Source organism: Rhinolophus ferrumequinum, chromosome 8 (genome assembly GCF_004115265.2).
Source record: "Rhinolophus ferrumequinum isolate MPI-CBG mRhiFer1 chromosome 8, mRhiFer1_v1.p, whole genome shotgun sequence".
In the NCBI taxonomy this organism is placed as follows: domain Eukaryota; kingdom Metazoa; phylum Chordata; class Mammalia; order Chiroptera; family Rhinolophidae; genus Rhinolophus; species Rhinolophus ferrumequinum.
Genome location: NC_046291.1, coordinates 90,677,521 through 90,697,107, shown reverse-complemented (window position 1 = coordinate 90,697,107; position 19,587 = coordinate 90,677,521). Strand labels below are relative to the sequence as shown.

At 40.7% G+C, this 19,587-nt stretch overlaps 1 protein-coding gene across 2 annotated transcripts in view; it reads right to left on the bottom strand.

Moving 5' to 3' along the window:
- Positions 1–10,627: 10,627 nt before the first annotated feature.
- The window catches only part of CFAP221 (cilia and flagella associated protein 221), a 100,958-nt gene continuing 91,998 nt past the window's right edge, over positions 10,628–19,587 (bottom strand). For both annotated transcript variants that reach the window (XM_033112995.1, XM_033112996.1), the window contains exons 22-24: positions 17,581–17,673; positions 15,131–15,226; positions 10,628–10,853 (exon numbers count right to left, since the gene is read on the bottom strand). In XM_033112995.1, coding sequence (XP_032968886.1) covers positions 10,745–10,853; positions 15,131–15,226; positions 17,581–17,673 — 298 coding nt within the window. In that variant the 3' untranslated portion in view covers positions 10,628–10,744. The remainder of the gene's footprint in view (positions 10,854–15,130; positions 15,227–17,580; positions 17,674–19,587) is intronic.

Here is a 19,587-nt window from a genome sequence, read left to right as displayed (position 1 = left end):
TTAGCTAGAAGTTACAAAATAGCCCGTGGGCATCTGGTCAGGCTTGTAATTGGAGGTGAATGTATTAGCCTGAGGCAGAGGTGAGAGCTTCTGGAAGGCTGGGGTGGGAGCGGGAGCAGCAGAACCATTGCTGTCCCAAAGGATGTGGGGCAGGGTGTGTGTGTGTGTGTGTGTGTGTGTGTGTGTGTGTGTGTAAGGGCTTGAACTGTTGGTTACTGCGGGAGGAAGAATCATCTGAGGACCTTCTATATACATTTCAAAGTCTTTCTTTTGCATTGCTTCCTCTAAAGTCTTTTCACAATGGCTTTAACAAAGTTCCTGCAAACAGAGTATCTGAAATGAAACAGTTTTTTTGAAGACACCACTGTTGGAGAATGTGGCACCAAATCCCTGTGTCTGTGCCTTTGCTAAGCTCGGATATCTGATTCGGCTCTGGTGGTAAGGAACAGACTCCCTTAAGCTTCTTCAAGAAAAACAGGGGTTGTGGCCGGGCTGGGAACGGGGAGCACAAGGATAGGCACGTTTGGGTTCCATCTTGACCTGCCCTTTGCTGTCTCTGGGTACATCTGCTTTATTTCCTGGGTTTTCCAAATGCCATAAACCCACTGCTTCACTGCCCATTACGGCTGCCCCACCCAACTTCTCTACCTCATAACAGTCCAGCTTCTATCCCTGTTGCTAATTTACTCAGTCTCTTTTTAGTCCCTCGTCCAGATTACTGAGAAATTGCCATTGTCCTTGGTCTCCCTGTTGGTCACAGCCTTTGGGTGAAGTGCTTGCTTGCTCTGACCGGATTCACTGTGAGGAAGAAGGGGAGGGGTGCTGGGAGCTCTCCCCCTCACAGGTAAGTGGCTGCCCCTTTCCGTGCTGCTCCTGGATCAAGGGGCCTTCTGCGAGATGTCCTCTAGGAGAGGTAGGTCTGCGTGCCTTCATAAAAGGAAACCTCTCTCTGTGACGTCATCTAGGGAGAGAAGGGTAAATGGCCTGTGGTCTGACGGAGAAGGGGAAGGCTGCAAGGTCTGGACAAAGAGACCTGAGACCGACTCCTCTGCATCTCTGCAAAGCCTTCAGAAAGCTTCCAGCCAACCTGGATCCCTGCCTTCAGGAAGGCCCACACCCCAACCTTGCTCATTCTTTAACGTTTACCCAAACCCATCCTCCCAAACCCTGCTAGAAGAGACAGCCTTAGTGTTCTTTAGTGCTATATGTCATCCCCCTCACCAACGGAAAGTTCTTTCACGCCCAGATCTCAACTTAGCTACTGGAGAATGGGAGATGGATGGTGGAGGGTAGGGAGGGGAATTGAGGAAGACGGGGTGGTAAGGACTCAGCTTCACTCCCTCAACAAATAAAGACTGAGATCCTAATAATAGCTGATATTTATTGTGCACTGTGCTGCCAATAACATCCCATTTAATCCCACAACAACCCCACAGGGACCCCATGGAGTCAATACTGTTATTTCTGCCTATTTAATAAAAGTCAAACAAACTGCATGAACTTGCTAAATGTCCAGAGACTACACCCATATGCGTATTTATCAGGACTGGGCTTGATGACATTCTGCATTCTAAATTCACCTACCGGGTTCAACTTCTATTTTTCCTGTAGCAAATATGCTCTATAAACATACATGTCCATGGGAAGGTAAATGATATTAAACACATAGTTTTCATATTTCTTTTACATTCTTTGATTCAACAAACATTTATTAAGAATCTACATTGCAGCAAACATCTCGCTGTGCGCTGGGGGTACAGAAATGAGTAAGATGTGGCCACTGCCCTTTTGGGGCAAACTTACCACCTGATTTGATTTCTTTAGATCCAAACTGATTGCTTTTAGAACCAATAAAACAAATTATTTACTAATTTGTATTTTTCCACACTACTTATTTAAAAGAACAAGTAATTAAGTAAAATATAAATATCATTATGTAATGTCTTTATACTTAGAGACTCCAAAATTTGAAAGTTTAAATAAAAAGTAAAAAATTATATGTAAATCTGTAATATTTCCATTGATTTTCATGTGGTAGAGAGAAGAGTGGATTGGCAACCAAGAAACATGGATTCTGTCCAAATCTGACTCTTCTGTTAATTGGGCAAATCTATGAATCTGTCTGGGCCTCAGTTTCCCCATATAAGAAATGATAATAACAGCTACTTTGTGATTCTCAATGTCTTAGAACATTGTGAGGATCACTGAGAAAACACTTCATAAACTGAAAGTGCTAAAAAAGGAAGCAGTTCTAATTTCTTGTAAAATGAAGCAACTGTAGTGAATTATCCTGAGGTTCTTTGGTTTGATATTTTTTTGGCTTGATAGAAAGAATGATGTGATAACCTGAGTAAATGTAAGAGAGAGGGAGCTGGCAGGTCTTCAGAGACAGCTTTTTAACCCTGAGCTCCTCATTCACTCAGCCAACCCTTGATTATATCCATGATCTCTATGAACCTAGCTAATTGAATCCACAGGGAACCCCCTAACTTCACTTGGTCAATGATTTCACTGAAGGAACTTTTTCTATGGGATTGATCATGGAAGACAATACATACAAGGTCTCCTTGCTTTTTCCCTCTTAAAGGTGGTCTGAAAAAAGGAAGAAGAGCACAGATGATCATCCAAATTTGGAAGCTGTTTTGTTTTCTTTTTTGCTTTAAAATTTTTTTTTTTTTAGTTTCAGGTGTACAAAACAATGTAATAGTTAGACATTTATACCCTCATAAAAGGATAACCCCCCACCCCCAGTCTACTACTCTTTGACATCCTACGTAGCTGTTACAGCTCGCTTCGTGGTGAGAATCCCAGGCTACATCTTCAGAGACAGAAGAGGCCTTTCTTGTGGCATCCACCAGGTGGCACCAGATCCCCAATACAGTCACACAACCATTCCGAGGGGCCACAACTATAAGATGGCCCTTGGAAGGCAGGGAGAGAAATAAAAGAAATTGGCTCTGGTTTATAGGTAGGGAAACTGAGATGGATACAAATACATGTACTGACATGACAGCAAGATCAAAGTCAATATGACAAGCCCTAAGCAAGAAAGCTCACACAGATAATGCAATGCTGAGCGCCAGGAACAGAGGGAGATGGGGTGGGTAGAGTTAGCCAGCGGCTCAGAAATGCCTGGTTGAGTGTGCTGAATGAAGGCAGACAAAGTGGTGTTGAGTCTGGATGTCGAGGGAAGCAGTTCCCTGAACAAGTATTGACAGGGCCATTTGCTTCTCAGCACTGGCAGGGACTAGGTACTCTGAGAGGAAAGACTCAGTCCCTAACTCAGAAGCTGTGCAGGGCTGAGAGCCAGAGGCCTGGGGAAGCCTGAGCGGAAAGCGGTGGGTTCTCAGGAACAGCACGTGCAAAGGTGCAGGGTGTGACTTAGCGGGAGATTTTCAGGAAACTGCTGAGGCCAGTGAGTGCAGAGGAGCAATACAGAGGGGAGAGTGGGGTTCTCAGCCCTTGGGGGCTTTAAAAAAAATGACCAATGAGAAGGATAAACTAGAAACTAAAGACCCCCTACAGGGGGTGGGTCTGATCAGGGTAATCAGATGAAGGAATGGGAAGGAGTAGGTCATTTTTTTAAACGCCCCCAAGGGCTGAGAACCCCACTCTCCCCTCTGTATTCCTCCTCTGCACTCACTGGCCTCAGCAGTTTCCTGAGGGAGCGACACTTCCCTGAGTCTTTCCCTATAGCTCAGGCTCTTAGAACCACAGTAATGCTGTACATACCGTTCACGTGCCCAAATATAAACAAGTAACTGAAACCAACAAGGATGTGGGGGAACCCAAGATGGAATAGGAACAATAGTGATCCTAATAACTGCATCCTAAATGAGTCATATAACCACACTGAGGGGAACGGGGTGGGGGGGGGAACTAACCCCAGTAACCTTGGAAGCTTTCTCTAATGCCAGAGACAAAAAGAACACAAATACTACAATTTAGTTAGTACATATGTTTCCCACAGGGATTAGGTTAGCAATTCTGACATTATTTTATGGATATACTAAGATTGAACAAATAAGTAAATATACGAGCATTGTGGACAATGAGAGCAGGGTTAATCATTGTAGGAGAAGTTACAAAAGAGGAACAGGGGAAAGCCAAAATGAACCTCGCGGTGCTGGATTGTAATCAGAAGTAACAGTATCAATTCATGTTTTTGATTAGATAGATAGATAGATAGATAGATAGATAGATAGATAGATAGATAGATAGATATAGGTATGGCTATATGTGTGAATTAGTAGTATAAATGCATGTATTTCCTAGCTCTGTCCACTGAGTGAGACCCAGTAGCAAGGAGCACCTAGGTCTTGGCTTCTAAGTGAAGGGTACCAAAGATTTGTTACCCTAAAACTGCTGTTTGGGACATTGATCTTAAGCTGGTCATTAAGAAACAAAAGACTCAAAAAGAACCTTTGATCTTCTCCCTTTCCTGCCTAAGAGATTCAGATGGAAAGGCCTGCTCCAGGAAGAAAATCTTGGATGTTCACCTTACCCTAATTTGAATTGAGAGGTATGGTTGGGAGGGCTCCAGGCAGGAAGAGGCCTGGTGGCTGGATTACTATGTCCCATTATTTCTGGGTTGCCTAGATGTTTACCTGCCATGTATGTTCTGCTCTTCCTCAACTACCAGTAAATTGCCTACTTCCTTTGACATCTCAGAGCCCTACCCCCCTTTCTCCTGTGTCCAAAATGTCCTGTATACCCAATTTCACCTCACTGTCTTTGGGAATTTTCATGCTTATATGAATTCCCTACGTGCACTTATAAAAAAATTGATTTTCTCCTGCTAATCTGTCTCTTTTAATTTGATTATTAGCTCAGCTAGAAGAATTTAGAAGAAGGAGGTTTTTCTTTTTTCTTTTCTTTTTTTGCCCCCACATAAACATCATTCTCCAATAAAAGGAGCTAGAACTTCTTGGAGAAATAGTTGACTTCAGGGCTGAGGCAGAGGAAAAGTAAGATAAACTTGGAATATCTTGTAATGCCGGAAAATAATGAACTACTTTTAAAAGGATGGGGAGGGGGCATGTTGAAAGGACAGATTCAACCTGAAGGAGCTCCCAATGGCCAATGTTGGAACAATTTGAGCAACAAAATAATGATGGTGTCAAATTATAACCCATGTAATAAAATAAACAGCCATTATTGAGTAGAGTTGCCAGATTCAGCAAATAAAAATATAGGACACCCAGTTAAATATGAGTATCAGATAAACAATGAATTACGTTTTTAGTGTAATCTGTCTCAAATAGTACATATACTATTGGGACATACTAAAACGTTATTCATTGTATATCTGAAATTCAGTTTTAACTAGGCACTGTTGTCTCTGGCAAACCTAGTTTCGAGGAGTGGCAACTAGGCTTTGTCTCCTGTTGTCAGTGTCCCTCTCCACCTCCCCCGGCATTTCCCATAGGGACTTGGTGCATAACTGAGTGATAAAAACTTCTGTTTTGTACATGGGCTGGATTGGTCTTCAAGACATGGGTTTCACAGACACAAGCTCACTTGTTTACCTACTATCTTGAGTGACAACAGGAAATGGTCACTAACAACATTTAATTGTCTAAAGTATGTGAAGAACTGTCTCAAACACTGTAGCTAGGGTTCTGTGCCTAAAGAGTTTTGGTTTTATGATGGAAAAACAAATCCCAGAAAAATGTCAGAATCAGAGTTAATGAAGAGCCCTTTCAAAATTGTATATACAAGAGATCCAAGATGGCGGAGGAAATAAACATTGTGCCTGTATCTTTCCATGAACACATTAAAATTACAACTAAATTATAGAACAATCAACATGGAGAACCGTCTGAAGTCTAGCCGAACAGAAGTCCTATGACTAAAAATACAAAAAAGAAGCCACTTCGAGACTGGTAGGAGGGGCACAGATGTGAAACGGGCCTGAAACCTCCGTGTGGCAGTTGAGAATCGGGACGGATATCTCAGCCAAGTAGGTTCCCCCCACCCCCAGAGGAGTGAGAGACCCCAACCCCCCACTCCAGGCTCCCCAGCCCAGAGTACAGGTTCCAAGAAGAGGAGCCCCCACAATATCTGGCTGTGAAAGACAGTGGGAGTTGCAACCATCCAGGTGGGACAGAAGGCAGCGGGAAACCCAGATGTTCTCTCAAATGGCCCTTGCACAGACTCACTGTTCACAGGCACTCACCTTGGGCTTTGACAGAGGGATGGTGACTCGGGAGGCACTGGAGACATAAGTGGGAGAGGGGTGCAGACTGAAGTGTATGGCTTTGAAGGGAAAACTGGAGGACAGTTGACATTTTTCCTTTATGAGGTCTTCCTCCCATGCAGCTGGCAGGCGGGTACCATCTTTCCCGTGTTGAGCCCGCCTCCACAGGCCAAATCTGAATCTGATTGGCCTGGCTGCTCCACCTTGCTGACTCACTGGGACCCCGCCCCACCCAACTCCCCCAACACCAGAGGCACTTTTTCTGTGAGCAGACAGCCCCATCAGCATTGTACTCTTTCTTGGAAAACTACTGGAGTCTGGCAGGCCCCTGGAAGGCAGCAACTGGCCTCAGTGTACTCTGAGACTTCTGATGAGTAGCTCCAGGCTCAGCACTGGCACCAAATTTACATTAACCTGGTGACCACAATTCTTCTCACTCTAGTAACTCCCCAAGACCCTGACTCACACAACTTGCATATGGTACAAGGTTCTATCAGCAGCTGAACCTTAAGGGAGTTGGCAGGTGGCAGCAGACCTCGGGGCATCCTGGCTTTTTGCAGAGCTACCCCAGGCCCAGTATTGGTGGCAGACATCCTTGGTTCAAAGGGTGGCCTCTCCCACGTGCCTCCAGGTTTAGCACAAGCAGTGAACAACCACAGATTACTCTGTAGCTCCTACCAGGGAGTTCCCAAACAGTCACAGGCAGTGGGTGACGGGAGACCCTCCCAAGAGGCCCCAGAACCAACATAGTTGGAGGTTGGCTTCAGACCACAGCAAAACACTGCCCAATCAGCCCCACAAGTGGCACATACATAGGGTGGTCTCAAAAGGCACCAGAGCCCACTGGGGCAAATCCCACTTAGTGGGGTCAGCCCTCTGCACAGCATCCTGCAGGCTGTGAACATGACCAAACCCATAGTCAGTCAGCCTAAGGGTCAATCCCACTCACTGACATGCTAGTAGCAATCAAGGCTCAATTATAACAGGAGGGCACACACAATCCTCACAAGAAACACTCCTGGAGGACCCGGAGCAGGTGACCAGGGAGACTGTACCCCTGGGCCCCACAGGACCTACTACATCAGGCCACCCAGCCAAGACTGGGAGACATAGAAAATATGTCTAATACATATTAAAAAACACAGAGAGGCAGGCAAAATGAAGAAATGAAGAAATGTGTCCCAAATAAAAGAACAGGAGAAAACTCCAGAAACAGAACTAAACTAAATGGAGGTAAGCAAACTACCAGGTACAGAGTTCAAAACAATGGTTATAAGGATGCTCAAGGAACTTAGTCAGAACTTCAACAAAGAGATGGCAACCATATAAAAGGGCACAGAAACCACAAAAAAGAACCAGTCAGAAGTGAAGAATACAGTAACTGAAATGAAGAATGCACTAGAAGAAATCACCAGCAGACTAAATGAAGAAAGGATCGAATCAGCAATTTGGAAGACAAGGTAGCAGAAAATACCCAATTGGAACAGCAAAAAGAAAAAAAAAAAGAATCCAAAAAAATTAGGATAGTTTGAGACCCCCTGGGACAACATCAAAAGTAACAACATTTGCATCATAGGGCTTCCAGAAGGAGAAGAGAGAAAGCAAGACATTGAGAACCTATTTGAAGAAATAATTACTGAAAACTGAATGACTGAAGGAAATAGATATACAAGTACTGGAAGCACAGAGAGTCCTAAACAAGATCAATCCAAACAGACCCACACCTAGACACATTATAATTAAAATAGCAAAGGTTAAAGACAAAGAGAGAATCCTAAAAGCAGCAAGAGAAAGGCAACTAGTAACTTATAAGGAGCTCCTATAAGACTGTCAGCTGATTTCTCAACTGAAACTCTGCAGGCCAGAAGGGATGGGCACAAAGTATTCAACGTGATGAAAAGAAAGCACGTAAAACCAAGATCACTCTACTCAGCCAGACTATCATTTAAAATCAAAGGACAGATAAAGAGCTTCCCAGACAAGAAAAAGCTAAAGGAGTTCATCATCACCACCAAACCAGTATTACAAGGAATATTAGAGGAACTTCTTTAAGATGGAAAAAATAATCAAAATTATGTATAATAAAATGGCAATAGCTACGTAGCTATTAACACGGTATTACTTTCAATGTAAATGCTCCAATCAAAAGGGTGGCTGAATGAATAAGAAAATCAAACCCTTACATATGCTGCCTACAAGAAACTCACTTCAGATTGAAAGACACACAAAGACAGAAAGGGATGGAAAAAAATATTTCATGAAAATGGAAACAAACAAACAAAGCTGGGGTAGCAATACTTATACCAGACAAAATAGACTTTAAAACAAAGGCTATAAGAAGAGACAATGAAGGACCCAGATACTTCTGGGTATTTATCTGAAGAAACCCAAAGCACTACTTTGAGGGGACATGTGCATCCATATGTTCATTGCTGCATTGTTTACAATGGCCAAGATGTGGAGGCAGCCTGGGTGTCCGTCGTTGGATGAATGAATAAAGAGGAGGTGGTAGATATATACGAAGGGATGCTGCTTGGCCATGGAAGGGAATGGGTTCTTGCCATCTTCTGTGGCATGCATGGACCTGGAGAGTATTGTGCTGAATGGAGCATATCAGATAGAGAAAGACATATGCAATGTGATTTCGCTTATGTGTGGAATCTAAGAACAAAAGTAATAAACAAAACAGAAACAAACTCATAGATAAAGAGAACATTTTGATCTTTGCCAGATGAGAGAGGGGTTGGGAGTATGGGTGAAAAAAGGGGAAGGGATTAAGAAGTACAAATTTGTTGTTACATGGTAATCATGTGGATATAGGGTATAGCATAAGGAATACATGAGTAGTTGAAAATATTGTAATAACTATGTATGGTGTCAGATCTGTACTGTGTTTCCCTGAAAATAAGACCTAGCTGGACAATCAGCTCTAATGCGTCTTTTGGAACAAAAATTAATATAAGACCTGGTATTATTATATTATATTATATTATATTATATTATATTATATTATATTATATTATATTATTATATTATAAGACCCGGTCTTATATTATAGTAAAATAAGACTGGGTCTTATAGTAAAATAAGACTGGGTCTTATATTAATTTTTACTCCAAAAGTCGCATTAGAGATGATTGTCCGGCTAGGTCTTATTTTCAAGGAAACACAGTATTAATAGATTTTTGGGGGTAATAGATGGGAGGGGGTTGGGGATCAGGGTGAAAAAGGTGAAGGGATTAAGAAGTACAAATTGGTAGTTACAAAATAGTCATGGGGATGTAAAGTAAAGCATAGGGAATATAGTCAATGATACAGGAATAACTATGTATACTGCCAGGTGGGTACTAGACTAGTCAGTGGCATCACTTCTTAAATTATATAAATGTCTAACCACTATGTTATATGCCTGAAATTAATATAAAATAATATTGAATGTCAACTGTAATTGAAATTTTTTAAAAGGGGGGAAAAGATAAAGAGGAATAAGAGGTCCAAATTTCCAGGTATAAAACAAATAAGTCATGGGGATGTAATATACAGCAAAGGGAATATAGTCAATAATATTGTGATAGCGTGGTACGGTGTCAGATGGTTGCTGGACTTATCATGGTGATCACTTCTTTAGGTATTTAAGTGCTGAATGACTACGGTGTACCCCTGAAACTAACATAACATTGTATGTTAGCTATATTTTTAATAAAAATATTTAAAAAGAATTGTACACACAGTCTGATATCAGCTATTTAAATGTATGCATAGAAAAAAATGGAGGGAATACGTCCAAATACAATTGGATAATTATGGGTTGTTACAGCCCCAATATCATCAGCCGTACCTGCTCATGCAAGTAAATGGAGCCATGTTAACAAACACAATTAAAAGCCCTGGTTTTTACTGATATGTTTACAGGGACGCCTGTCCCCTTGGCAATGACCTCCTGCCCCAGGTGCTTCTGAGAGTCCCCAGAAGGCTGTTTTACCAGTTGCTCCCAAACCAGTCTGCAAGCGCTAGTTTCCCACTATGTCCCCTCCATTTCCAGTGCCCCCCTCGTTAGTGTCTGCCATCACATAGCTACTTGGGAAGCCAGTGTCCTTACCAAGGCTGATCTTTCTGGGAGTGGCTGCCAAAGCCAAAGTCAGTGACACTCAGGGGGCTGATGGGGCTGGTTCTGTACAGAGGTAGGAAAGCGACCCTTCCCCAAATGCTTGCTCCTCTGGCCCCTGGGCACCACGCCACAAAAGACTCAGGAATGGTTGTCAGTACCAGCTCTTAGCCTCTCCTCACAGTGTCTCACGCCTTTCAGGAAGCCTTTCTGCCAGCACTAAACCCTGCACCAAGAAGCTTCAAACATTGCCATCATACTAATGACATTTTATTTTTAAAAAGAAAAATTATAACAAAAATATATACATCATCATTCACATTTCAATTTTTTTTTTCACTAGAAACTTCAATTCCCAAAATGGCTGAAACATAAATGGATACAAAGGACCACAGTGACCTGCAGAAAGCAAATGACAGCAACTGACCTACTGGTGATTTTTATTCTAGAATCAGGTACGAGTTGAGAGCTTTGGCCCGCAGATTCTTCATCTCCTCCAGCACCTTTTCTCCTGCCTTCTCCACTGGTTGTGCTTGGTGTATTACCTCCCTAAATAGCAAGAAAGCCAGACAAGGACACATCAGGGCACTTCATAAAACACTCGAGTGATCACCAATGCCCTGCTGCTGGGCTCAGGATCACCAGTCATACCTCAGTGACACTTTAAGGATATATATAGTGATAATTTAATTACCAGTGCAAACCCTTGTCTGATGAGTGAGTGATTCAAACCTGGCTTCCAATCTCAGCTGCACCGGTTTCTTAGCATGGCTGCTACCCAAACTTTCAGTTTCCATTTCCAGATGTACAAATGGTAGTGATTTCCATCTCCCACTACTATTGTGAAGGTGAAATGAGAAATTATGACTAGACATCCTAACACGATGTCTTCTAAATGCTCGGTCGGCAGTAGTTGATTCTCCATGTTTGTGAATAAAGTAGGCACACAATATCTCCGACTTGACACCAGCTCTAGAAAGGTGAGATCCAGAGGGAGGGTGGCGTACTTGGATTGAGTAGTGGCTGACGTGAAGCCCAGACCTTTGCTGGGAGTGACAAGGGGTTGCTGGGTAGAACTTTCCAAATATCCGGGAGGAAATGGGGAGTACATTTGGTTCAAGGGACGGATGTCCAAAGATCGTGAGCTCAGCGATATGATCTGCCTAGATGGATCCATTATAAAATCCAGTGATTCTGAAACATTTTCTAAAGAAGGTGAAATGTAAAGTTCTGACAAATGTCTGGCAGTTTTGAAAAAGCGGAAATATCTGAAAACGGAGAATTAAAATGTTCCCTAATGCGTATAATTAAAAAAATTAATTGGCACCATTTTATGGAATTGATTTTAAAATGTATAGGTCACGTCTCCCTTTAAAGATATTAATGATTGAGTGATATTATGAAAATCTAAGGAATGTTAAATGATATATCAGCACCTATATCTTACTCTCAGAATTTCTTAGACATTGTACATGATTCCCCTTGGTGGGTCTTGAGAGAGCTGATCTCACCACTAGGACAGGATAAACTCTCTGTGGTTAATCATAATCATTGAGGGAGAGCAGATGGTTCTTTGCATCCAGGAAAATATTATTTGCCAGAAACCAAATGTGGAAGTTAAACACCACTGATATGTTCCTGTTGTTCTGTCCCTGTCTGTCCACGCTTGGTGTGTGTGTCTGACAGGGAGGAGACTTCGTCAACTTCTGGCTGAGGCTGAAGGAGGTGAGAAAACAGGAACAAGCAAGGGCAGAGACAGGGCTTTGGGTAATGCTTGACAGGAGCTGAAGAGAATTTATGAACCAAAGAACTTTCAAAAATCATCTATCGGATATCAACCTGTTGGAGTACTACTCAACTAATAAAATGATAATTATGTTGACAATTTTGACATATGAGAAAAATGTACATAAAATAATTTAAACTGAAAAGTAGGTAAATTAAAAAATGGATGGATATGTGAAAATGTGTGAAATATGTGTGTATTTTGAAAAAATTGGAAGCTAAGTCGGTGTGCAGAAAATATTTAGAGTTTATTGTTAGTTTATTTTGTTTGGTAAAATAGCTGAAATTGGGCCGGCCCGGTGGCTCAGGCGGTTAGAGCTCCATGCTCCTAACTCCGAAGGCTGCCAGTTCGATTCCCACATGGGACAGTGGGCTCTCAACCACAAGGTTGCCAGTTCAATTCCTCGACTCCCTCAAGGGATGGTGGGCTCCGCCCCCTGCAACTAAGATTGAACACGGCACCTTGAAGTGAGCTGTCTCCCAGATGGCTCAGTTGGTTGGAGCGCGTCCTCTCAACCACAAGGTTGCCGGTTCAACTCCCGCAAGGGATGGTGGGCTGTCCCCCCTGCAACTAGCAACGGCAACTGGACCTGGAGCTGAGCTGCGCCCTCCACAACTAAGACTGAAAGGACAACAACTTGAAGCTGAATGGCACCCTCCGTAACTAAGATTGAAAGGACAACAACTTGACTTGGAAAACAGGCCTGGAAGTACACACTGTTCCCCAATAAAGTCCTGTTCCCCTACCCCAATAAAATCTTAAAAAAAAAAAAAATAGCTGAAATACCTATAAAAGGAAAGAGGACATACCATGTTGGGTGAATATATAAAATAATAATTTCTATTTCATGTACTGATAATTTGATAATCAAATAGCATTCAGCATTAGCTCTGTAGTATAAAGGATGAAAGCCATGATAAAGAGCAAGTGAGCAGAGAGGCACTGGATGTTACCCCACTCATGAGGCAAGCTAGTCTACGTCCAGGGGTAAATTTTGAAATAGGAAAAAAAAAGTTTTTATTTAAGACTCCTAATCAACTGTTTGAAACCTGAAACAAAATGCAATGCAAAGAGCGTCTATTTGTCAAGGTGTAAGAAGTTTTATGTTCTATGTAGTGTAACGTGATAGTGTTGATGAACTGATGCTTGCTGAAATTCTATTGAACATTTTTATTTCCTAAATTTTCTTTTGACCAGATACTGCCAGTCTATTTTTTTTTTTTTGAGAAGTTCTGGTTGCTGTAGTCCTCTGAAACTATTACAAAAACCCCAAAGGAACCCCAGACTCTAAGACATGTGGGCATTCCTTTCAGAAAAGGTAGGGCCTCCCAAAATACCACAAAGTTGGAAGACAAACTGAGAAATTTACAACATATATGAGAAAGGGTAATTAGCCTTAATAGATGAGGGGCTCTTATAAATAAATAAGAAAGAGGTAAACATTTCCTACAAAACAGGCAACACAAGCCCCTCAGAAAAGAAGAAAAATAGTTGACAAGTATAGGAAAATTTTCATGTCACTTATAAAGAAAAAAGATAAAATTAAAACAATAAGATGGACATTTTTAAATCTATCATATTGGTAAAGAAGAAAAAAAATTAATAGTGTTCCGTGTTGTTCAGGGCATTTCAATGTGGGTGGTCCTGGCTTTGGCTGGTAGGAGGTATGTTGATATACTTTTGGGATGGCAATTAAACAGTATATGTTAAAACCTTAAAATGCATATTGAGCTAGTATTAACATTTCTAGGAATTTATCCTAAGGAAATGGCTTGGTAGGTTTGCAAGGAATTGTGGCACAAGGGTGTTTACTGAAGCACTATTGGTAACAGCAAAACACTGAAAAGAGTTTACATGCTCATCAGAAGAGGGTTGGTTAACTAAAATATCATCTACCAGTGAAACATAGTGATATTTATAAGTATATGTCTATATTGATAAGTATATGTTTATTTATATTGCTAAATAAAAGTGTAGAAAACACAATAATATTATGATTGAATTTTGTTAAAACATACATTTATGTATATTTAGTTACTTAAATAAATATTTGGAAGACCATACATCAAAATGTACAAGTTACTGCCTGTGGGTGGTAGGATTATTGTTTTTCTTTTATTCTTTATATTTTTCTGTATTTCTGATTTTTTCAATAAGAAGCATTTTTTTTAAAGTAGTGAAAAAGCAGTTTATTAGAAAAAAGTACACTTCAAAGAGCTAAAAGCGGGCCCAAGCAGAAAGCAGTGGCTCAAGGCCATTATTAGAAGAGAAAGTACACTCCAAAGGATTTGGAGTGGGCCCATGCAAAGGAAAAGCTCAAGAGGGAAGAAGCATTTTTTTTAAATAAAAAAAATTTTTAGACGTATACCTAGAATTTCAAACTTACAAACCATATGTACTACATATGGTTATTTTCATTATAAAAGTATTCATCAAACTAATTTCTTGAAGGATGATGATGAAGTTTCCTTATCTTTGGCCCCTGATGTGGAGGCAAAGAGAGGAATTAACATTTGCTGAGCATCTAGTTCACATCAAGTCACTAGCTGGATGTCTTCATGTCCTTGTCTCATTTAACCCTCACAATCACGTGTGAGCGAGAGTTTATTTTCTGCCTGGTACACATGAGGAAACTGAGGCCCAGTTACCTAAGATAAGTAACCTGGCCGGAGACCTCACATGCAGTAAATGGTGGAGCTGGGATTCAGCCTTCAGTCTCATCTGGCTCCAGAGCCTGGGTTCTTCGTACTGAATGAAACTCATTCAGCTATCAATAAGAAATAAACACATGTCTGAAATTAAACGATAAGCAAATGGAAAAATGGAATTCTGTTTTTAAAGTCTTCCTTGCCAACAACATTTGAGGGAATGCCATTGTGCTAAAAAATAAAATGCATGTCTAAATATCAAAAGCATCGGAAACCTCTTTCCCTTGAAAACTGAGATACTTAGATTCAGACAAAATGACAGTTCTGCACTTCAGGTAGGACAAATTTTATCCAAGGCTACCTCTTAATGAGACATAAAAGCATCCACTTACTTTTCCTTTTTGGTGTCTTTGCAGTCCAACATAAAGAATTCCACTTTGATCATTTCTGGAGTCAACATAACTTCTATATTCTGTTCACAGAGCTCCCTGAAAAGGAATATGATGTTTAGCTGGAACGTTTTTTTTTTTCCCCAAAATAAAATAGAGAAATATTGTGATCACTCGTTCCACCTATTTTTGTTGGGTCTGTGTTAAGAGAAGCATAAGGCTGATAAATTGCTTTCCACCAATGAACCGTGGTAGGAATAGCAGAGAATTAAAAAACAATTTAAAAAATGGGGTTACAGAATTCATGTTCTTTTCAAGTGCACATGGAACATTGACCAATATTAACCATACCATGGACCATAAAGAAAGCCACGATGGGATTCAAACAGAAATCAACTGCAAAGAAGGTAACAAAAAAATCCACAACTGCTTGAAAAATTAAACAACACATGTCTAAATAATTTATGGGTGAAATAATAAACTAAAGGGATTGAGGTTATTTTAATCTTGTGATCTGCTATCCCCTAGAGCGGGAGTCAGGAGACTTTTTTCATAAAGGTTTTGCAGGTCAGAATGGTCTCTTGTATAACTCCTCAACTCTGCTGTTGTATGAAAGGAATCATAAAAAATACATAAATGAATGGGTATGGTTATGTTACATTAAAACATTATTTACAAAAACAGGTGGCAGGCCGGATTTGGCTGTGGGCCACAGTTTGCTGACCCCTGGGCTAGAGCTTTGCTGTTTGGTGGTTAGAGCCGGGCCACTGCCCACTGCCGTATCAGTTGGAGCAAAGTAGAGAGAGAGCGTGGGGAGGAGTTACCCTCACTCCTTTACGAGTCCTGACCTCAGAAGTAGAATCTCTCACATCTGCTCACATTTCTTTGGCAAGAGCCTAGTCAAATGGATGACAACTCAAGGGAGACAGGAAAATTTAGCCACTAGTTTCCACAACTCTGTTACTTTAGAAGAGGAAGAGAATGAATTTTTTTTTTGATAGCAGCAGTCTCCCCCACACTCGGTTAAAGAGAAATGCTTCCAAGATCAGCAAAGGCCTCAAAATTAGGAATTACAAACAGGAACCCTATTTAGCAGTGACACATAAATAGAGGCACTCCTAGCAAGCTTCTGTTAAGGAAAGTACCTGTAAAAATAGCAAAAGTTGTTCTCAGACCTATAAAATTGAAAGCTAACAACTGCTAAGCAGGTGCTATGTGCGAATCACTTATGCTGGTGCTTTGCAACCATGATCTACCCATTAGCAGTTTCCTGGTCTCTAAGGGGGGGATGATAACAACACCTCCTTGTGGGGATTCAATGAGACTGCTCGCAAAGCCCTGTGCCTGATCCACACTGAGTGCTGGGCAAATGTTGGATTATGGTTACCATCTTCATCAGTAGCAGCAGCAACTGTTTTAACTCTAAAACCCCCTAGGAAGTAGGCACTATTATTCTCATTTCAAAGAAGAGGAAACTGAGTCACAATAGTCTGCACATCTATGGTGAATGGAGGAGGGGTTAGCTATGTTTTGGTTTGCTGAGCGTCTCCCCAGCGGCCCAGCCAGACAGGACTTGTTCCTCTGAACCTCAAGCGAATGTGTATCACCCGGGCCTGGACTTAGCGTTCTCATGGCCACATGCAGTGGGCTGAGCAGAAGACACTTCAGCCTTCCTGTTCCGCCCTGGATTCTGAGCGTTAAACACTCGTGTATTGCCAAGTATCATGGCACGTAGGCAGGTCTTAGAAGGACTGGATTCGGATATTTAGGATTTCACTAATTGACTATTTACATGTAAAAATGTTGAAATGGATACAGCGACAGGAGACTCAAAGACGTATTTTCACAGACTGTTGGATGCTCGTCAGTAAAATCAAATTTAAGTGCCTGGTTTTGGGCCTATATTTCTTTTTTTTTTTTTTAATTTATTTTTAATTTATTGGGGTGACAATTGTTAGTAAAATTACATAGATTTCAGGTGTGCAATTCTGTATCACATCATCCATAAATCACATTGTGTGTTCACCACCCAGAGTCAGCTCCCCTTCCATCACCATACATTTGATCCCCCTCACCCTCGTCCCCCACCCCCCAACCCCTTTACCTTCTGGTAACCACCAAATTGGGCCTATATTTCTTTATGCCTCTCCAAGGCCTACCTATCTTTCACGTGCTGACCCAAGTCCACATGACCATTGAGGCCTTCCAAACCTCTGCTCTCCCCTGCCTTGAGCTCCTGGAGCACCTAAAGATCAGCAAATTTGAGACCTTAGAGACTGTATTCTCCACCACGAATTTAGCATCTTATTTAGTTAGAGGTATGGCTGGCTGGGCGTTAGCCTTGTCTTGTTTGGGTTGCAAGCTCAGTCACTGTGCTTTTTCAAAATCTCTCACAGCACCTACTATATTTTTGGAAAACAAACTCCATTAGAGACCAAAGGTAAAAACTGTACCGTTCGACGGTTTCCAATCTGTCTTCTTCTGGTAAGGCATCAAGAATGGCAGGGACATTTATAGGAAGCAGAACTGAATTGAGGGAATCACAGCTGTGGAAAAAATCACACAAGCAGCCAAGGATAAATGATCGCCTCAGTAGTCTTGGGATCTTTGTACAATTTTCTAGAGCACTTTTATTTTACTCCTGCTGAGGCCTTTATTATTCTGTCCTCCACTCTTGAAAACCAACCAACATTTCCCTAGAAGCAAAGGGGAGGGGATGTGATAAGTACCAGTCAAATCCAAATCCAAGAGAATGTTGCCAAACAAGACATTTTCCAGGCCTTATAAACAGAAATTTTGAACTTGCATTGTTCAAAATTATGTATTTGGGGGGTTGGGGGGGAGTGTAGTTAGAGAGTTCACTTTTTTGTTCTTAGTTTTCCCCACCTTTATACCCTTCCTTAGTTATTCTATTCAATTTCAAACCTTTCTCCCAATCCCTTATATATTGTTTGGTATTATAAGTTTAAAACCTTATATAAAATTCCTTAACATTAAAAAATTGAAATAGGGAGAAAAAAATATATTGTTATCTTAAAAGATGGCAGATCTTGTTTCAAGATGGTAGAACATCTTGGTCTCTTCTTTGGTCTCTACTCCTCATAAATCTTTCAAATGATATTAAAGAAATAAAAACTGAACACACAACAAAAAGAGAATAGGAGAAATGACATAAATGGATAAAAGTTTTTAACAATTTTTTGGAATACATTTCTTTTTTCTTTTGTCTTGTTTTAAAGTCCTCTTGTAAACCAATCAGACATGAATAAACTTTTATAATGAACTCACAAACAAATCTTTTTAATGTATCTTTTTTCTTGGGATGACAATAGCATTACTATGATAGCATTAAGTTTTATTTTTTTCATTCAAATAAACTGTTTTCAAGATTAATGGTTATTAGCAAATCTTGATTTTTATTGCTCTGCTAAGGCAAGCTAGAAACATGACACTTTAAAACTTCTTTTCAATTTCCTCTGAACTATTTTATAGTACAAAATTATTTGTTACTAAGTATTTTTATGCTCAAATTCTACAAGTAATCTTTAGTCCCAACTAAACTTGGTACTCCAAAATTAAAAAAAAATTTTAAATGATATTATATTATGCAAATATCATTAAAATATTTTTTTTAAATTTTGGAGTACCAAGTTTAGTTGGGACTAAAGATTACTTGTAGAATTTGAACATAAAATTACTTAGTACCAAATAATTGAAGTTTTTGTGTGTGTGTGTGTGTGTGTGTGTGTGTGTTTCTCCACATACACACCCTGGTTTGTCTGCTGAGGAGGCCAAGACATAACCCCCGTCCCCCATACCACCCCCTAGTAGCAATATGTACACCTAGCACCCAGACTTTGGTCTTTAATATCATTCCTCACTAAAAGGAATCCCACCACCCAGAGATTAGTCCTATTGACTGACTTCATGACCAAGAATGCAGGTTCTAACTGACAACCCCCCTGAAACCTCAGAGTGTGTAGTCCAAGGGGAGTCCTGCCCAGAAGAGGGGCTGAGGCACTGAAAGCCTGGGCTACTCTCCAGAGACAAGTTGGTCTTGAAAGATGGAATGGCAACAACCAAGTGTTTTTCATAAGAGAAAACATCGAAATTTTAAAATTCTGAGACCATGTTCCTCTTACTTTGGTGTGTGTTAATCTGTTCTTCTAAAATTGAAATGCTGACAATAGATGGTGGTTGGGCATTTTGTTTTGCTTTGTTTGGTTTTAATGCCTTATTTGGCAAAGTAAAATTCAGACAACCCTAAATCAGTCTCCAAATTCTTCTGGACTCATCTATAAAACCCAGAAGTCTGGGCACTACTGGATTATGTGATTTCTTCCGTTGCTGTTGACTCTCGGATTTTATGGAAGTCATAGAGACAACAAATTTGCTCTAAATTTATTAAAGAGTAAAGAAACCAAGTGAGCTGTTTTGATTATTATGAATACAAAAATGAC